At 35.7% G+C, this 21558-nt stretch overlaps 1 protein-coding gene across 2 annotated transcripts in view; it reads right to left on the bottom strand.

Annotated features, from left to right (window-relative positions):
• The window catches only part of CLSTN2 (calsyntenin 2), a 417522-nt gene that overhangs the window by 55925 nt on the left and 340039 nt on the right, over positions 1-21558 (bottom strand). For both annotated transcript variants that reach the window (XM_049803649.1, XM_049803650.1), the window contains 3 exons: positions 20172-20357; positions 14476-14724; positions 13769-13890 (listed from right to left, as the gene is read on the bottom strand). In XM_049803649.1, the coding sequence (XP_049659606.1) occupies positions 13769-13890; positions 14476-14724; positions 20172-20357 (557 nt within the window). The remainder of the gene's footprint in view (positions 1-13768; positions 13891-14475; positions 14725-20171; positions 20358-21558) is intronic.

The raw sequence follows: 21558 nt of genomic DNA, 5'->3' as shown, positions 1-21558 counted from the left end.
ACAATGAAATTGAGGTCAACATTGTACATTATGTACAGCATGACATATAGGTATTACACTCAGCAACTGAAGAGTATTTGAAATATTAACAGATGATACCCATGTATCATTACAGTACTATCTCAGAATTTACTTTACTTGCCCAAGGCTAGCGACTGCTCTGCTGTAGCACCACTAAGCCTAAGCCACTTTATACCACAGCACAGGAAATACATGCACTCATGTTCTTTCTGAAACCTAAATTTTATGCTGTGAACAAAAATTAGGTGTGATGACTGAGGTTTTTTTGATAATTTTGTACAGAAAACTTTATGGAAATTAAGTTCACATAAAAATGCCTCCCTCTCCCTTTTACTCAGATAAGTAGCAGACTTACAGATATTAATGGGTGGCAGATGAAACCATTACTATAAAATAAGACTTTGCTTTTTAAAAAAAAAAAAATATTCTCAGATTTGCCTTATATGAAAAAAAAAATAAATTAAATTCCAAGAATATATGCAAAATACATATGTTGATATGTAACCCTGTATGTCTTGTTTATCTGTACCCGGAGGTGTGTAGAGATCTGTATCTCCTTTTGAGATGTCCTTTTTCTCCAATATTTACTCTTACTCCTTAAGTATGACAAAGAATCTTCTGAATCATAAGCTTTAAGTATTATTTTTTTCATTTAATGCTTTTTATCCTCTCACATTTTAGCTCTATGAGAAAAGATTCTGAAGCTCCTGAAAGGGCTTGTATATCAAGTGTTTCCTGATGATGACTCAACATGTTTGGAGGGTTTGAAGACAGGATGCACTTAGTGTGAGAAATCACATTTACACTCTGTCATACCAAAATCACAGCTGAAAGCATAGCTAATTTATTATCAGAGAAAAGGCAATTATCTGGGGCAGCCAACTGTCAAAGCAAATCTGTGAGAGCATCAAACATTGTGGGGCTGCGCACTCCCCTCAAGTGTGCAGGAAGCATACACCTACCCATCCCTTGGTGCACGGGATTTGTTAATTTTTTTATGTAGCATTATTCCCACTGCTGATTAGGTTAAGAGGACAGCATGACTCACTGTACAAATTATTAATGTATTTTAAATTTAGAGTACAAAATATTGAAAAAATTACAAAAAAGCAACATTTGTATTTCTTCTGGCTACTAAAAAAGACTTGTGTTCTGATTTTCAAGTTACGGGTATGAGGTTAAGACACCATTAATGCATGTAGTCATGCAGGTTTCATACTCTTACTCTAGACATAATCTTCATTCCCAATGCATACAAATACATGCATAGATACATCAATACATCAATAGACTGTGTGGATAATTCAATGTAGTAAAGTTTTCATTTGATTTTCTGAGCTGATAATTAAAATAACCAGCCGTACTGAAATTTGAGAATTATAACAATAAAATAAATTACTTTTAATTTTTGATGACCTATTCTATTTCAAAATATAACTGTGAAAAATAGCTTGTTTGCCTTCAGCTCAGATACAAACACTGCAACTGACAATGCAGCACACATCTGTCCTATTAAACTACTATTTCAGTTTAAAATAATTATTGTAAGATGCCCTTAAAATATAAGTACACAAAAATTTTTGCTGCTAGCAGAGGTATCATGAAATTGGAAACTGACAGGTAAGATTTGTGAAGGCATGAAATTCAACAGAGATGTTTTTCATAAAAGTCATATCATTAGCAGTCACAGAGATACAGACTTTTTCATACCAAATCCTAAAAGTAGCACTTCCACAACTTGGAACTCAGACATTTCTAGCAGAACCCAACGTATTTAGTGTGCAAATTTCAGGAAATACTGAATTGTTGATCTTTTCTTTCAAATTTTCAAGCAAATGTTACTGCATGTAATGCCAACAAAAATTAGGAGTCAAAGCAGGAATAAGGTACTGGAGTCTACATAATTTTAAAGGATAAAGGGTTTTTTGGTGGATGATTCTGAGATACCCTAGTCCCTGTATACATCAAGAACTGATTCATTGGCTTGAGGGATTGCAAAAGGCTTTCAAATGCTGAAAAGATTGCTAGTCACTCGACTGTCAAGGTTGTGAGGAAAGAGGCACCTACTTAAAAGATTTTCAACATTTCTGATGAGAAAGTTCAAGAGCATGTTAGAAATCAGAGGATTAATTGATTTCCTGGGCCTTTATGAAAAGCTGTGTGGCTTTATTCTTTTCCCGAAAACTTCCAAGGCAAACAATTAAAGGCTGTGCAGAAAACCCTCTCTTGTAAGACTCTACGAGCCTTAACGTGTCTTAGGTCCAAGCCATTCCTATGTGTAACACAAAACTGAAAGGTAGGTGAGAAAGGCATTGTTGTGTTTTAATTAGCTGGTGATTAATGTAGGTGCAGATTTATTTCTGGGCTGATTCTTGATGCCTAAATTCTAAAACAAACCAAACTGCTTAACATGTACGAAAATTGCAATTGAAACTGCAAATCAGAATGGCTTTTATATGGAAGCTATGCAGATAGTTTAATGAAAACAACTGTAACTGCTTAAATACTTATGATAATAAGTCCATAGGTAAATGGTATGCCAGCTCAGGGCTGTATATTTCTGAAATCAAAACACAATTAGTCCACCTGAACTTGAAAGCAACTGTCAAGGAAGGGAAGAACAGTACTGCAAGGAATCCAAGTATGACATTCAGAAAGGTCTCTTATAGCAGCTATCTGAAGGGAAATGGGCATTTCCTGTTACCTCTGCATACAAAGTAGTATGGTATTCTATTGCATACACCCGAGTTAGACTAATAAAATCATTTTCTGTTTGAATTGTAATACACTTAACTGTGATCCCAATTCTTCTTCTATTTACTCTAGCTGAGCACTGGGCGATAAGTTACTGCAAGAATTTTCATTAAATCACCCACATTTAGTTAAATATTCAGAACAATGAAAATGAAGACTGAATTTGAAAACAGGGTCTCTTTACTGGCCATGGAACATTACAACAAACCCTTACTCGGGAGTGCATCCAAATCCAATGATGTCAGAAGAGACGCCTCAGTGAGAGAGAGCTTGAGGCCACTTACACAAAGAATAAAAAATGCCATACAGGCTGTGTATCCAATTACAACAACAGTAAATTGCTCTGAACAAATTTGAGTCCACAGGTTAATTGGAATAAACTAATTGAAAGGGAAAAGGCTGAATTTGTAATAAAACAATCATTGTAAGATTGGAAAATAACTTACCAGGACCCTGAACTCTGACTGCTTGAAAAAATGCAGTAAAATTCTTCAGTGCCTTGAATACCATTAATTGTCTGTTTGGAAGAACACTAGCACAGGGCTTGGAAGATCTGTGCACTATCAGCCTACAGCTTTTCATCTGTTTCTCAGCAGATGTGAGTAAATTAGGAATAGGAACTTAACTGGCTGCTGTGAAGATACTTTAAAACTTGGAAGGTATGCTATATGATAGTAGAACTTTGTGCAACAAATAAGTGATGTTTCTTTTTGGAAATTTACTGGCTGATGTAGGATTTTTATGAATTTAATATGCAAAAATAGTAAAAAAAAGTAATACTAATAAAATATTACATCTCTCAATAATAATACTAAAGCATGTCAGTAATTTTCCTGAAATTATGATTCAATAAAGTTGCAATTTTTAACACTAAAGTTGTGCTTAGAAACTTAGTGTTTCATTGGAAAACAATTTCTGCTAATGGAAAATTCAAGTGAGGATCCTGCTTTTACTTGCCTAGGAAGCTTCTGCAGGGTTAATTTCCTGCTTACAAAGAATATGTGACTCTAAAGTAAAAAATGCTTTTAAGACATGAAATTATTCATAAGGATTTCCATTTTCTAGCCAGCACTAATAATACTACTAAACTATAAATGGATTCACAATTATTTTTAACAATCAGGGCTGAGATGCTAGTTATTGTTAAATTAAGTAATCCTGGATCTGTCATGCTCTTGCAAAGTTCATGGATCCAAGCCCAACTTGAAGACTTCATTTCTAATTGGTGCCATTGAATTAAGAAACTGCACAGTTACCCTGACCTTATTTAAAAGCTGCTGATGTTCCCTTTGCTATTACAGGGCATATATTTGTTTGGTAAGAAAGCAAAGGTTTAGATTTTCAGCCAGTGCAGTAGCAGTTGCATTGAGAAGAACAGGGCAGATTTATACCAGCGGAGGTACTGGCTTACAAGCTTTGCAGATGCTTAATGTAGCCCTCAGGAATTTTTTACTTTCTGCAGCAAATAAGACCACTAATATCATAATAGTTCAATATGGTCAATAGATATTAATTCTCCTGAAAGTCTGGTGAATACAAAAAGTGTTTTCTAAAACTATGTCTTAAGACAGTCAATATCTTGAAAAAGCAGAGCTGTTTGTGAAAAGATAAATTGATCTTTCTTCAAGATCATGTAAACAATAAACATTTGGTTTAGCCACCACAGTCATTCCTAATACATCCTAAGAGTTCTGTAAATAAGAAAATTGGTTTTGGTGATCTAGGGAGGTGGTATAGTGAGAACTGACAAATCCATTCTAGAACTCAATGTCTCCTACAGCCTTAGGTGTGGAGTTGTTTATATGGTCACTTTTGCATGAAAAATTACTGATATAAGTTTCATTAAACCACTAGCAACCATAATAATGTATTTTTAAAATATTAGGCATTAATTAGAGAGTCACACATAACAAGGTTGGAAGGAATTTTAAGAGGACGTATGAAGTCCATCTTTCTCTGCCAAGGTTGCACCAAGTACATCCCCTACAATCTGAATAATAAAAATAAGAAAATAAAATTTAATGGGTAAATTATAAAAAGGGAAGATCAGTATATCAAGTTCTACTTCTATTTTAATGCACATTTCAGTAGCAAAGAATTTGATTTCTGTAAGCTTCAGTGTCCTAGTCTAATAACAAGTTGGATTCATGGACAAAAATACAATAGGAAGATTTCCATTCAGTTCACTGGAATCTGACCATAATTAATCTACCATTTTATTTCATTTGCCAGAATTTCACATTATTAATATTATGCTCTTCTGAAACCGACACCTGTTCTTGAGCTGTGCAAACAACTCCCCCTTGCCATTAATTCTGCTTTGGATATTGGCCAGAAAAGTTTCCCCTGTAAGACCATGCTATTTCCTACTGTCTACCAACCTCTATTCCTTAAGAAGAGACTGCATTAACCTCACAGAAATGCACACTCTGAGGTGGTTTTTGCACATAGTCACCAATATGGCAGTGTAACCAGCTACATGCCCTGTGGTCTAATGGGCTTCAATAATCAATGATGAGTTTCATGAAACTCTTATGCATCATATCTAGCATTCCCATAGCACAGTGAAAAAAAATCCTGGAATGAGGGTTTTTTTTTTCTCATCTTGTTGGGTGCAAGACACTAACTGCATTAGAAAATAAGGTATTCAGCTTTCAAACAAGAACCTTTCTATATAACATATATTCACTGTTGCATTGTGACAACACTACTGTGAAGCATAAGAGTTTGCAAACTAATTTGCATGCAAGCTGTGAGCTGCTTTTGTAGCCTTGAAACTCATAATGTGTAATACTTATTTTCACAATAGATTTAAAAAATGTGGATGGCTTAATTACAGCTTTAAATAATGACATTGCTTAATCATACAGATCTGTAATCATGCAGATAAAGAACCTGAAAGCCCTGATTATGTGCTGCAGCACATCTTTGTGCTGTCATGCTGTAACTTCAATGTGTCTTAGTAAATTAGATCCATAGTTCGTTCATGATGAAATAATTCTATTACAGTCGACCTTTCTTGTTGCTAAATTGCATCAAGCAAGCATGTCTCAGTTCAGTAACACTTGATTACAGTTCGGCAGCACCCTGTGTTTATTTTTTAACTGTATGGTTAGAAAGCTGCTCCGTTTTACATTTTTACATAATTGTCCATCACATACTTAAACATATGTATTTCTAGGCTCTGCTATTGCCAAGAGACTGTCCAGATGTGGAAAGTAAATAAATGGAAGAACAACACCATACTTTCTTCCTGAACTGTGGACATCCAGAAACCATGGCTCCAAGGCTGTAATAAACAGCTCATGCACATAGGTAATTATATTTGCTAACACATGCTATCTCCTAACCTGCATTTGGAATGGTAAAGATGTCAGTCCTACCTTTGTGAAATGCTTCAAACACTTCCCGAATGCTCCAAAGCCAACCCGCTTTTCTTGAAAGACAAACAACATAGAGGCCGTAGGAAATTGCCCAAGTAACAGATCTTGCTCTTCAGCAACATTTTCAAAACAGTTTGTGCACATTTTGTACAAACTCTGGTGGCATAACTAATAAATGAGGGACAGTATAAAATATAAATTTTAAAAATAGCCAATAAATAAGAAAACAAATATGACTATTCACCTTCACAGGCATAATTTGATTGAGAGTTTCTGTTCTAGACCTTGTATTTCTAGAGTTCCCTGAGTACTGTAAAAACAAGGCAAGTTAACAAACACTTTAATCCAGCTTGTTTAGGCATATTAATAACTCCATATCAAGATATTATCTAGATAAGAAATTAAATTGATTTTGGGGCCTTCCCACAGTATGCTTGAAGAGTGTAATACTTCTCATTATTTCATGGTGCTATAGTCAGTTTAAAATTCTTTTGCATTCCATACAGAATTTCTTTTCTGTGGTTTTGTGTTTTTTTTCCTCTTCCTTGATTTGATTGAAAAATGGGTTTCTTAGGCTCTAAAGGGTATGTTGGTTGCAGTAGTTTTAACATCTAACTTCCCTAGGTAATGAGCATAACTATGTATGTGAATAAGTTTCCCATGTAAGAGCTGAAAGACAGCACATAATAGGTATCATTTTCAGAAGAGTCAACCCAGCTCACCTTAAGTCTTTGGGAACAGAAGGCCAGCACGAACTGGCTTGAAAATCCTATACCATTGTAATAAAACTGTCACGGTCAGAAAAATGACAAAACTGCAAAATGCAGAATACAAATACAGAAAAACATGTCCAAATAATTTCAAGTAAATGCAAATAGATAGATTATAAAATATTTTCTGCAGGCAGCTCAGTTGCTCCTTAAGGGTCATAGAAGTTTTAAAGAAGCACAGAGCAGTCACTGCATTTCACACTGGGCTGGACTGCAGAAATCAGAAATGCACAAAATCAGGCCAATTTATAGGGAATACTTCAGAGATGGCCCAAAGGAATTTTTGTATGTCACAAAACAAGTTCTTGCCAGCCATTATGATCTGTTTGTCAAGATTTTGTTATTAGCAGTGATATTGCAGTTGCATTAAAAATCTGTATTAAACAAGCTTCTTTCAACTGGAATCTCAAAGAGTATTTTCAGCATTTATCAGCACTGCTGACTTGTCCTTGTGCTAGCAAAAGCTGTTTTGAAGCAAGATGCTGTATAAAAACTTGTCAAAATAGCACTTAAGGATGGAAACTGGTAAATAAACTGTGTCAGAATATACAGCGCTATAATGTAAGACACTTGGGATGCCATGGATGCTGCAAAGACTTTTAAAGTCTTGGAATTATTTCTTCTCTGTTGCAGGATTAGCATGATTCATTTATGATTTATTTTTTACTGTCTCTGTAAAAACCCACCTAACTTCTTTCTGTTGTTTTATTAAAGAGGTATGCATAGAGCAGTGCAGGTCTGCATACCAATTTGTAAAATAAGCGATTAAGAGCATAAGAAACTCTTCTGAGCTTCAAGTAAAAATGAACAACTAAACACCATCATAAAAAAAATAGTAACTTTCAATAGGGTATCATGTTGGAAAGCACGGGACTGACAAGCCTGAGGTCTTTCATCTAGAAGTGAACTTCAGTGCACAGAGATGATGAAAGCTTGCACCATTCTATCTCCTCTGTATACCCTTGACCCTCTAGGACTGAGAATACTATGTTCTTTCCATATATATATTCCTCTTTTTTTTTTTTTCTGAGTCTCTCAAGGAGGCAGGCACCTAGGGCTTTCATAATGTGAATGATTGTCTTCTCAAAACTAGATGCACAAAATCAACCAATTTCTAAAAATCCAGCATATAAGAAGAACTTTCACTCATAAATGCTGTAATTTAATGGAAATAGCTAATTTAACTAAGAAAAGGTCCAGATACCAAATCCCTTTTGTTTTGCCCTCTTACCATGTAACATACATTTCTTCAAAAGTCAGTTCCTGCTCTATGGTGTCCTTACACAGTAGCTTATTTTAAAAAGTAAATGGGAATGAAGGGCTTGACTGGACAAGACTGCTTTCTACAGGTAGAAGACCCTACTGTGTGTGGTCAGTGAAGGTCTTAAATGCCAAAGGAAGGCCTTGCCTTGATCCTTCAGCATCTACGTGCATACAAAGAGGTAGAATGCATCATATTCAGATTTATCTAAACCTCTTTCTCTAGTTCCTATAATGAAAGTAATTGTTTGGGGCTTTTCTACAATGAAAAGCACCACAGGCTTATTTTGGATTATTCAAAGCAATTTATCTCATCTTTAAAAAGAAACAATAACTTTCTGTATGTTTATCTCTTTTTTGCTGACTTAGAATGACTCCAGATCATGCAGTGCATTCCCTGTTTTTTAACAGGTTCAATACCAATTTTGCCTGTGGGTTGGAAGACTATTTTCAGTATGATAACATGGGTATAAAACAGAAAATAATTTCCTATTGTGAATAAAAACAAGTAGATTAAAAAAAATATTCATCCATGGCTAAGATCCCTTCTCCCACTCAAAGAAGTATTCTTATTCTGTTGATTTAGCGGAAGGAAAAATACCTCTTGGCTTGATTGCCCTCAATATTAGTATGAGAAACGTAATATCCATGATGAACAGAGTGTGAAATACACTGTGCATTGTCCTATTTAATGTTATGTTTACCCCTGTCACCAAAGGCTTGAATGCCCTGGTTCATTACTCAAACTGTTATTTTTATTTGGTTCTGTGCAGGTTATAGAAAACAGCAGTTAAAATGGATGGAAATTGAGGGAGAGAGTTCTCGCTATATAACCAGAAATGGGGAACACACAAGAATTGTCACTTCTTATTGCAGAAATTCGAGGATCAAAAGAGGTTTTTCCTCTGGATGACAATGAGAGGAAGGGGCACTAGGTCGGACTTTTACAACAGAGTTGCTAACAGAGCTCCCTGAAGTGCTTTTGGAAATATCTTTGCATTGAAAGAAAAAAGAAGTGAGAAGACTTGATTATTTTTTTTTTTTTAACATCTCTAGGGTGAAATACTGCCCTTGTTAAAATCAACAAACATTTTCCCACTGATTTCAACAGAACTCCATTTCTAATGTACATAATCTCATTATAAACTGACCTCTTTTGCAGTCCTGGCACACCTGCATCAAGGAATTTTACAAGGCTGGACATAGCACCAGTGGCTGAAGGGAAACATGATCAGAAATGTAAGTTAAGATGTTCACCAACTCCCAAGTCTCCAAGGGTACTTTTGTGCTGTATGGAGATCAGAAAGCTCAGGCCCTTATCAGACCCATCTCACATGCCATTATTTCCTGTGTGCAACAAAAGGCTGTACAATCTGATCATTTTCTTAAAACCAGTCACACATCCACAAGATGAGCGTATATGCATATGAGCATCCCAATAGTAGGGAACCCTAAAATAAATTATCACAGCTTTCCAAGAAAAACAAAGAAAAAGTTTTTATATTTCATATGTTATTCTTAGATGGCCCAAGTATGAGAAAAGAAATGATAAAAAAGTTGACATCATGATACTCAATTTGAACCTTTGCATGGGAAACTCAGAAAAAAGGTGAAAAAAAGGTCATGATTCTGAAACAAAGGAAACACCTGCACTTCCAAGGAAATGGGAATAAGTAAAAGGAAGGAGACACCTCTAATCGGGCATCTGTTGCAGTTGTTTGGGAAAACCATGCAGTTTTTATTACCCAGCATGCATTATAGACTTGACACTGATTTTCTTTAACATGGTTCCTTCCATAACTTTTCTTCCAGATTACTACTAATGGATTATCTCACAACTAAGATAGTTAATTTCCAAAAGGATGAAATTGGGGGGAAAACCCCAAACTATATCAATTTCTTTTTTCCCTGTGTTTTTTGTAAGTAACAAGGATACCTTCATTCTAAAGTCTGTTACCTGTGATTATTAGCACGTTTTGCAGACATAATCATCTCATGTGTTTGCAGTTCAATACTAAAGGCACATATGCCCAGGATTATGACACTCTCAGGTCATGCATCCTTAGCACAATAAGTAAAAAATTAGCTTAGCAAAGTCCATTAAGTGTAAAGTAGCAAATAGGGCTGAATATGCTGAAAGCCATACTGAGAATAAATCCTTAGGTCTATGACCTAACTTAAAGACACAATCTTCCCAGAGCTAACTTGGCAGCCACTACTGTGTGGAGGTTTCAGACGCTTGCTATTCATGACACTTACGATGGCTGCATGTATCACAAGGTTTCAGATGCACTGCTCAGGTGCAGCTATATAAAATTTTATGTGACTCCTTGCATTCAGCCAGGAATGGAGTCCGCAACTAAGATGTGTGCCACGCCCACCTGCCACAGAAACAAGATCTAGAAAATTAAATTAAATTTGGAATTACAATAAACTCATATTCTTGGTCAGTGCCTTGAAAGAATGAGTATTCTTGAGGACTAGGTAGAGCCCAAAGCAGCTGGTATAACAAATTTTACTACTCTGCGGTAAGAATGATAAATGACTTCACTAGTTTGTGCTGCACCCTATTCCAAGGTCACCAGATTCCTCTCAGAAAAAAAAACAAGCTACAGATTGTTGTCACAATCATAAAATGAGCTAATAAATAAAGTATTCTGCCACATTTTACTCTACTATGGCTGTGCTTTGTACCAACCCTTGAACTTCTTCCAGAGTCATACATGCAATGGCATCTACAGCATCCCATACCACAGTGCAGTGCAGGTGGTGAGAAACTGTACAACAGGTAAGTACAGCTTAATTCCCATACTTTTCCTGAAAAAACCCAAGGAATCTGAGGGTATGCCACTAAAGAATGAACAGTTCCAAAGGTGAGATTTCCAGAGGTATTTCAGTATCTAAATATGCAAATGTTCAACTAGCAGGATTTTCAGAAGTGTCTAGAGCACTTAATCTACTTGTGAAAATCTAGCCCTAACTTCTTTTCATATTGAGATCCAGAGGAGTTTGTAGTGGGATGCTAACTTGCTTTTTGATGTGGTTTTAAAATATCCTGTGCTTTCTAAGATAGACCACTCCAGGTAGCTATTTAGAAGCTGGCATAATTTTACTACTTTGAAGTGAAAATTTCCAACTGCCTTGTCTTCAAAACCATGCAAGTTCCTTACTAGCCCATTATTCACATGTGTTTTATTTTCAGTTTCTTTTAATTTACTCCACCATATAGGGCAGATGAAGCTTTGAAGAAGAGGTAAAGAAGCAATCTTTACCAGGTCCCTTCATGACAAAACTTACAACAGTATCACCATGACAATATAAATTAATCATCACAGAAGTCTAGACACACAACCCATAACAAACTTTATTTATACTTTAATCTTACCTTCTTTTTCAGCTAGAAAGAGCAGTTGAAAATATACTGTGGAAAGGAATTGACAGTAGCTGAATGAAAGGAAATTAATGATGTGAGCTAAAAGATCTTTTCTATCTCTAGTTTCCATCATATAGGAGTTTTCAATACTAGTTAGGAAGGTTCTCCATTCAGTGCCCAACTGCAGCTCAACTTTTCTGTAGTGCTACAATTTGGGAGCATATTTTAGGTTACACAAATAATTATTGGCAGACAGTGAAATAATACGGTTTAGAACCAAACAGTAGAAATAAAAAAAAGTTAATATGTCAAGCAGTACTTTGGACTGCCTTTAGTATATGCTCTTGCTGAGATAGCTTCAACAAAATAACTTCTCTCCAGAAACATAACTCAGAGTACACTCGATTAAATCTCAAAATATCTCCAAGGACTTATTCAGTTATCCCTAAGTTGAAATCCTTGGGTTCCTTTAGGATTTACATCACAAACAATGAGTTCCTGTCACCAGATATTTAGGATTCTACTTAAATGTCTAGCTGAAGATGTGAGAAGTTGTCTGCTGGTGCAATTCCCCTAGGTTTATTAATTTCAGACAAAATCTGTAGAGTTGCCCAAGGTATTCTTTATCCGTTGTTAGAGAAAAAATGGCACTTGCACTTAACTAGTTAGATACACACAGTCTTAGCATGTTGCTTTGAAACAAAGAACCCTCAAATTCATACACATTTCCCAAATCAATAGACCATCCAGAATTAGATTTCTGAGATGAGCAGCACTTTCTGCAAGGAAATGATAATGTCAGAATAGAAATGTAAAGAATATATGTTGCTCATCAATAACATGGATGCTAATCATACACAAAATTTGCTTGATAAGAAAAAACAATAGTTCAGGATATACTGGATTTTTTGTGATATAAGAAAGAAAAAATAATCAGAAAGATGCTAGCATTCCTGTACTTTACATTTTATACCATTTTCCTGTTGTTTTTTTTAAAGTATAGAAATGATGTGGAGAAAGTAGAGTAAGAAAAAAGTAATCGTAGATGGCAGTAGAGATGAAAAAGTTCTTTCATACAATCAAATACATTCCCCATGAATGGAAAATTATCTTTGACAGTACATTTTTCAGTATTTTGTCATGGCTAAGTTATAGGAGTTACACGCAAATTTCATTTACTGAGAGGACATTGGTCCTTTCTCATTGTAAGGATATCAAAGTTGATTGCTTTCAAATTTCAAAGTCAAAATACTTTACATAAACTTTGTATTGTCATTAATTTAGATGCTTAGTATACAGTTTAGAAATACAAATCCATTTTCAGCACTCAGAACAGCATTATCTGAGGTGACATCAGTTACTTATGACTTGTAATCTTCAATATGATTTAATGTAAATTTTCCCCTCTCTAAACACTGCAAGATCTCATATCAAGTACAGCAGAAACTGCTTCCAAACTGGTTAATGATTTCTTAACACATTCATCTGATAATCACAACAAAAATCATCTTTTTATATGCATATTGAAGGTGAATTAGGAAAGTAACCATTCCTATATCTACATCTTCCATATCATAATTTTGACTCAAAGACATGAAGAAACTTGCTTTGAGAAAATACTATTTTGGTGAAGTCTGTCTTCTTTCATCCAAATGATCCTTAGCCTGCTTAGAATTAATAAATCTATGAAAGGCAACTCTTATCTCTTTAATAATAATTTCTTTGCTATATACTCTTCATAATAAGGAGAAATTACATACGGCACAGCAGATGAAAGTAAAATTCTGCAGATTAGATTTACAGTATATTACAAATGCCTTTCTGTGTGTCGGCATACTCTTTATTAAAAAGGTTTCCATCACTTCCATTGTGCTGATAAAGTATATAATTTTTTTAATGATAAATGGAAAACTTTTAGGGAACTATATGCAATGTCATGTCTCTATCCATTGCTGAAGGATATAAACCTCTACTTACTGTTTAAAATGACTCAATTAAAAAAACTACTGTATAAAATGACTCAATCAACTCATTTATCTCTTTTTATGTGGATCCCAATTAGAGTCATAACAGTTACAAGTTGCAACATAATTGCAGTAGACTTCCAATTTCCCAAAGCAGTTACCCTAGGATTTGAGTCCTTCTCTATGATTTCTAAAGGGGATGAAGAGAATGATGGGTTACAGATTAGAGAAAACCACAGGTACCTGATCCAGTTTCCAGTGGAACTCCGCAGGACGAAAGGTGTCAGCTTGATCAAAGTCTTTGCGCAACAGAAATACTAATCGGCAGTTGTGCACGTACAGGGCATAGTGATGTCGGTTCATCTCTGAAAGGAGGGACCAACAAGATCAGTGATCTGAACTATCAGCAACCCTTTTTTTTTGTTTTAGATGATTATGTCTGAAAGCAATATACAGCTAAAAGACAAAAACCAACCAAATAAAAAAATCCAAAATAATTGACATTTCTCAATATCATAGATGATTATGTTTCTCTGGGAAGCCACATATGGTAACCATCTTCCTGAATTACACTGTATTAGTTTTGTTTATGGAAGTGTTATGTCCAAACTAATAAATCAATACTTAATCTGACTAGTTTCAGTGAAGAATTAGAACTGTTTTTCCCAATCTAAATCATAAAAAAAAGTAAACCTAATTTAATTATTATATCAACCAGTTCCTGAAAAATCTAGAGACATGTTCACAGGGATTATCCAAGAAGAGAACCAGTGTTGAAACTAAGGTAGACATCAGTCCCCTCAATAAGCTATCAAGTCAGCAATGCTTAGAGTGGCACCATTTGTGCTTAGTAACTTTTTTTTCCAACCAAATTAAATGAGAAGAGATGGTAACACTCTACTAACTTTGTTATGCCCTTTGCCTAATGTTTTTTCAATACACAGACTCACCTGTCTTGTCGGAGTTGCAGAGAATAGTCTCTTTCTCAGCTCTTAATCCTGGACTAGGTCCATGTTTCATCCACAGAGTGATGGTGAAATGATCAGTTAAATTCTTTGGGACTATTCCATCTGGGATTTTGGCTCCTTGCTTTCCATCAAATTTAAAAATCATGTCATTGTTATCCATGACAAGCCCAGCTGTCCAGTTAGTTGTTGCACTGGGGGATGGTAACAGGTCAATGGCACCTGAGGAAGCTCCTGCAAATGATATATAATGAATAACATGATGAGAGACTAATGAAAAAGCTGTGAAGATTAATTTAATATAGGCCAGGGTTCCGAGTCATGCTCTTTAGATTATTTTTACTACCCAAATTGTCCTACTAACTTCACTGTCAAATCACATACACATTATAAAATACCAACCACAGTAAGCCAGTAGGAGTTATCTAGATTAAATGCATTGCACAGAAAACTACAGAAAATATTTTAAAGTTATCTTTATTGAAACTTCTCATTATTTTCTAAAACTCATTAATGATATTTCTTCAGTTATTTCAAGAACTGCTAAGACTAAAACCAAATTCTCTCCATCCAGCTGGGAAACTTTGTATCTTCCCTCCCTGATAGCATAGATATACACAATATGTGGGGTTGATGTGTTGCAAAATACAGTACAGTGGGATGAACCTAGGACAGGTCACCTAATATCTAGTAGACATCCATGGATATTCACGATAATGTTAGTATGAATGTCAATACATACAGAGTATTCACCCTAAAACATATATCACTTTTATGCCGGCTTCTGGCAGATAAGTGATGGTTGTAACTCCATGTGTTCTTGTCTAATGATAGATCTAAGATTTTTAAGTGGTAGTCACATTTCAGATTAGCACCTCCCTCCTCCAACCCAGAAGTAAATCATTAACAAAGTGGTTCCCAGCTACACAGTAGCTGTTGGAATTAATTGGGAAAAACAAAAAACAGAAATGGAAAATACTGTGGTCCCAAGATCTGATAAAATAGCACAATTCTTTACAGCTCTGTGTTTTTTTACAGCTTAACAATTGTCAGTTTTAAAAACATGTAATGAGCTAACCAGAGCCTTTACTAAGCTGCTGAAAGATATCATTTAGCAGAAGGTATGCTTCCCAGAGTAAAAAGCACAAACACTCTTTGTATCCTTGTTGATGCTTTGTGAAGTAGGAATATGGTGAACAAACCGCAACTGCATAAAAAATCCCACTCTAGTAAGTTATCCCAGCCTCCTTCAGCATCCAAGGAGAGAAAAATAGATCCCAACTCTCTGCAGCAGTGTAGAATTTTAAGCCAAGAATGTATGGAATTCTACCCTAGGTTTTTTTTTTTTAAAGTATTATAATTATCATTATATTATATGACAACATTCATATCATTCAGTAGCTGAATTTCTTAGACAATTCCCCAAAATTTATTACTGTAAAATGATGTTATTTTGAAGTGATAGTAATATCAAACCTAACACCTACATATTTAGAATTTGAGCACAGAGACAAGATGTATTTATTTTATAAATTGTAATTCTGGAAAATACACCACACTGCACTGCTTAATACGCAGGTGTTATCAACAGGAATACATCAAAATCAATTTATCTAGATGGCACAATTTGTGATAAACTTTCTATTTTTTTTCTTAATTCAAGCCACTGAAAAATAAAATTACTTGCACAGGACATTAAGCAGAACCATAATTTTCTCAATCAATTTCCTTTTCTGTTAATCTTTATGATCATTTTTTAAACTTATAGAAGGAACAGAAATTGCTTGCACCATGATGTATATCAAAGGAAATATGCTTTTAATCGGGCACATGCTTATATTGGGTAAATTATGGGCTGAAAGAAGCAATTTCATGCTTCCCTCTCTCTATTTGGAAAGATCTGTTTTTTCCACTGGAAGGAATCTGTGGAAAAACTCCAAAATGGAAGTCTCTCATATTGCTTGTTTAACTCTGATTCAGCAAGATACTCAAGTAAACTTCCTTATTTTCCCAACTGAAGGTCAGGCTTGTGTAAGAGCATTTGAGTAATCAGTACCAAGCTCAACAGGTTCTACTTTATCTGCCCATATTTTTATGGAGATTTATGGGTTACTTTGGAACCTCATCCTGTTAGCGTGTGTTAATCCTGCCCTGAGAACAACTATTGGATTATGTGCTTGGGAGATTTAGCTGGAAGAAATCATACTGTTTCGATCCTAATAAATCCAACCAGCATCCCAAGCTGCTCAGCCATGTACATACACAGCCCTGGAGCAATACAAACAGGATGTATCCAGAGGTGTTCCCAGAAGAGTCTTATCATGCTACTGGATCAGTACCCTTCCAAAAAGTAGTGGCTGATGCCCTTTTCTTCTAAAATGTTTCCAGAACGATGTAGGAGCCACTGCATTAAGCACAGTTTTTGACTAAGACCCCTGAGATACACCTTGCATATTAAAGTGCTTATTTTCAGAAGCAGTTTACAGAGTTGGCCCCACCTCCTCTCCCCACTCTACATGTTTGTGCTGCAAATTTTGTGCCAGGATAACCACACACTGACACTGCTTGCTGAATTGGACCACACTGGTGGCTTAGCTGGAAGCTAACCTTCCAGAAAAAAACAAGCCCAAATGATTACTTTTCAATCAGATCAACAACTTTCTTTGAGCCTCCTGCAAAACTACGCAACCCAGGATAAAGGAGAGAGGGCAGGATCTACCCTCTTAGCTGGAGCATGGCCTTGAATCTGATACTCAGCATCTCCATACTTCAGTTTCCTGTTTGCGATGTGTGAGAATTAGCAATCCCATTATTTTCTATTTTATCTACCTTTAGAGGGAAAGAAGACAGCACCATAGCCATCTTTCCACCATATTCTAGGCTCTTTAACTGATTTTTTTTTTAGTGAGATTTATTCTGGATATGTTTTTGCAGTCCAAATTGTGGGTTTTATACATTCTTTATTTTTTATTATTGTTGGATGACAGGGTGAAAAAATGCTTGCTAAAATGCTGTGAGACACAACACTAATAACTCCTTGACTTTAAAATTACTCAGCTGTAATTTGACTGCCCATCTTGACTGTCAAAGTGAGTACAAATCACTGCGTTATTGAAAAGCAGACTTAAACCATCAGTCATATAAAAAAATGAATTTTAATGCACTGTCCTTAGCATCTGAATTCTCTAGATTTCCAACAGATAAATGAAGAAATGAGCTTAGGATTTATAAACTCGGTCCTTAATTATAGAGAGACAATCTTCCCCTTTATATAGCGCAAATGAATATTTGTATGTGATCACTCAGTTCTGCACTCTATGCAATCACACAGTGCTTTACTGGTAGAAAAAAACCTCAGTGTTTTCTTCCTTTTCAAAGAATTTATTCATCCAATCCTTAGATACAATAAGGTCATTTCTGGGAGAAAACTGATATCCAGAAATAATTTAACCTGCTTCCATAAGAGTTCTCTCTACATTAAAGATGGTAATAAAAACTAAATACCAAAGCGTAAGCCAGTCCAAATGCAATTCTGATGTAAATTTCATTGTCATTTACAACCTTTTTATCAAAGTCCTATTACAAGTTTCTACCCTGCCTATTCTTTGTGAAGATATGGAAACCTTGGACAAAAAAAATATTATTTCAGCAATGAGAATTTCCTGCCCCACTTACATATAGTTTTTACATTCTATTTCTTTTTTCAAGTGCTTTTCATTCTGTTCCTTCATAGATGTGCTGAGTAAAAACTGGAAGTTCAGCAGTAATGTTAGTACATCTGTCCACCTGCTCAAAGGCCGCCTGCAACTACTATAATGGCAGAGAGACCTGCTGAAATGTTTTTGATCATTCTGCTTTTTACCAGCTTCAGCTTACACATGGCGCAGACAATGAATTAAGATTGGAGTAGTTTTGGGAAACAACTAGTTTATTCAGAAAAAAAAGAGAAAGTCTTGAAATTCTCTTCTCTACTGCTTAAGTGTCAGCAGGTAAGGTAGTCAAGCCATTCTCTACAAACTGAACCCCATAGACTTTTCACAACCTTCCTCAACCAAGGATTTTTACACCAGCAGAAGGTACCTACTTTCAGTCCTAAACTTAAAATGATAACATTGTTGGATATAGTTGCTATTGGTGTTTTATGTCAATGTAATCATTTGGTCATTTAGATCTTGTATGTAGTGATCTGCTCTGAATGATTGCGCCATTTGCAGTTCAGGTCTGTAACAGGCATAAAGCAATGTTCTTTTTGATGCCAATACAGGTTCTTAGAGGAGGCAAAAGTACTTGACTTTATCTATAACAGATTTATTTTTATTTAAATGCTAGTATTTTATGAAATTAAGTCCATGATAGGTCACATAACCTTGCTCAACCTCTCACTTTTAATGTCATTAACACAATGAAGATGCACACTGTTGACAGATGGGTTTTCTCCTGCTTTTCCAGGATCCCAGTCAGTTGGGTAAAGACACAGCATTAAAATTATTGTTTCTGTAATCTTAACTAAGCAATTTTCAGGTTGAAAATATTCAGATTTTATGAGAATGCTACTACTCCCACTCACCTGTACCTCACTTTCCCAGTCTCCACAGGTAATTGGTAATAGTAACTGCAAACTATTTTACCCTGGGAATTGGCTCTCCTTTTTTAATAATTAACACTGGCTGAAAATTTTCATTTACAAAATTATTTCTTAAAGGTTAGTGTATTGATATTAACATATCTGCAACACTGCTGTGTGGTTATCAAAGCAAATATAAGCCATACACCAAAGCACCATAAACCAAAATCCATGCATTTAAATGGAAAAAATTTGTACATTTGCTACTGTAGCTCAGACAGGAGCCAGGCAAAGAGACATTTTGGTGAAGGTGGGAATCAATGCTCCATACCATCAGGGCATCAGATGAGGTCTCTAAGAAGATGGGATTTTAGAAGAGGAGGAGAGACAGCAGATCTCAAAAGGCAAAAGATAAACAGCTTAATGTGTGGCTATTGCTTTGCCATACACATAATCTTAAAGTCATAAAAATACAGCAGTATCTTCAAGTATTTAATCTAACTTTCAAGATTAATTTGTATCTTTTAGAGCAAGTTATCAAAAAGGAGGAAAAAGGAAGAAAATACCTAGGCAACCTTTCTTTACCAAGATAACTCATTTCTGAAATTCATGTTTCTTAAATATTTTTGCTCAAATGATTGCCCCAAATGTTCCTTTACTTTTTGTTTGTTTTTACTCTAGCACAGTAATTAGCAGCAGAACAGAAAGCCGAGTCAGGAGAACCGAAACACAAGACAAGACATTCAATACTCATCAAATCCTATGGTCTTCCTATAATGGGAAATCTATACCTGAAATCTCACTAACACTGTCACACCAGTATTAGTAGCAGAGGGAAGAAAGTGAAAAAGAGGTGAAATGAGGAAAGAGAAAAAATAGAGAAAGGAAGAGGAGCAGGAGAGAAAAAAATTAAAGCAGGGAGAAGTACGAAAAAGAGTGAAAAGAAATGGAAAAGAAAAATAAAGCACCAGTCAAATATCACCACTCCCTTCATTTTCATTGCTACAATCCAAAATGAACCAGCTGAACGAAGTTCATGTATTGCATGCTTACATGTCACAAGGAATTGGCGCTTTACCTAGAAAAATATTATATCAACTGAAAGCCATATTCATACCACATAATTTCTGCAGAGATTTTTCTGAGTACGTTTCACGATCACAGCCCTTTCCAATGTAATTGGTCTGTAATTCAATGGTGGTATGTATTGAGGAAACTGGTCCATCACACGTTTCTAGACGAATGCTGGGAAACAAAGGTATGCTGCCAGAACCGGGCTTGTATTCAATCCGTTTGTTCCAGTCTGAAAAAAAACAACAAAAAGATACAAGACTGGTTAAAAAAAGGGAAGGGAATTATACAATTCTAAGTAACATATTGTTCTCAAAGGTCACTGTCTAAGACAAAAATAAAAGTTTCTGAACTTGGCATCAATAAGTTACTGTCCTAAAAAATTGGGGTTTGCCACTCTTTGTAAAAGAGTGTCAGACTCAATTAAGTAATACTACTGCTGCTAGAATCACACAAGCATGGCGTACATACATATCCTGACAAGAAGTTCTAATTGGTGTCAGTCTGGATCTCCAATGTCCATGTGACTGATTACAAGCCAGCTCTACAGGGATGAGGCTGTCTGCTGCACTGAATTTGGTCAGATTTCATAGTTTTGTGATACAGAACAAATATGTCCAAGGACCAGGCTATATACATCAGTCTCACTGGACTGTGACCAAAAGATAATATAACACATCTATAGTGCCACTTCTTGTCTTTAAATGTCTTACTAATTTCGTGAAGTATTAATGACAAAAAGTTACAGCTGAAAGGACTACTCGTGCTTTCAGCCAGATCTGACTAATCTGTAGCCTTGCTTATCCAGATGTCTCACAGCCCACAACATTTAAACAATCACCTGCCTTAGGCAGCCACCTGGACATGCCATAAGTACTACTATGCTTCTCACCTGAGGCATTTAATTTTTAAATCCAATTAATTATGGTATTTGCAACCTGCTTTGGAGAAAACCCAAACAAGCAGCATTAATTAACATGTATTTCAGCTATCTTTACAGTTCACATTTTCACAGAAGAATTTGGGTTGGAAGGGACCTTCAAAGATCACTTAGTCCAACTCCCCTGCCACAGGCAGGGACATCTTTCACTAGACCAGGTTGCTCAAAGCCCCATCCAATCTGACCTTGAACACTTCCAGGGACAGGGCATCCACACCTTCTCTGGGCAACCTGTTCCAGTGTCTCACCATTCATATGGTAAAGAATTTCTTCCTTATATCCAACCTAAATCTACCGTCTTTCGGTTTAAAACTGTTACCTCTTGTCCTGTCACTACAGGTCTTGGTAAAAGGTTTCTCTCTGTCTTTCTTGCAGGCCCCCTTTAAGTAGTGAAGGCTGCTATAAGGTTTCCCTGGAGCCTTCTCTTCTCCAGGCTGAACAACCCAACTCTCTCAGCCTTTCCTCATAGGAGAGATGTTCCAGCCCTTTGGCC

This window comes from Accipiter gentilis, chromosome 6 (assembly GCF_929443795.1).
Source record: "Accipiter gentilis chromosome 6, bAccGen1.1, whole genome shotgun sequence".
Lineage (NCBI taxonomy): Eukaryota > Metazoa > Chordata > Aves > Accipitriformes > Accipitridae > Astur > Astur gentilis.
Note: the sequence above shows the minus strand (reverse complement) of the source record. Positions and strands in the feature narration are given on the sequence as shown.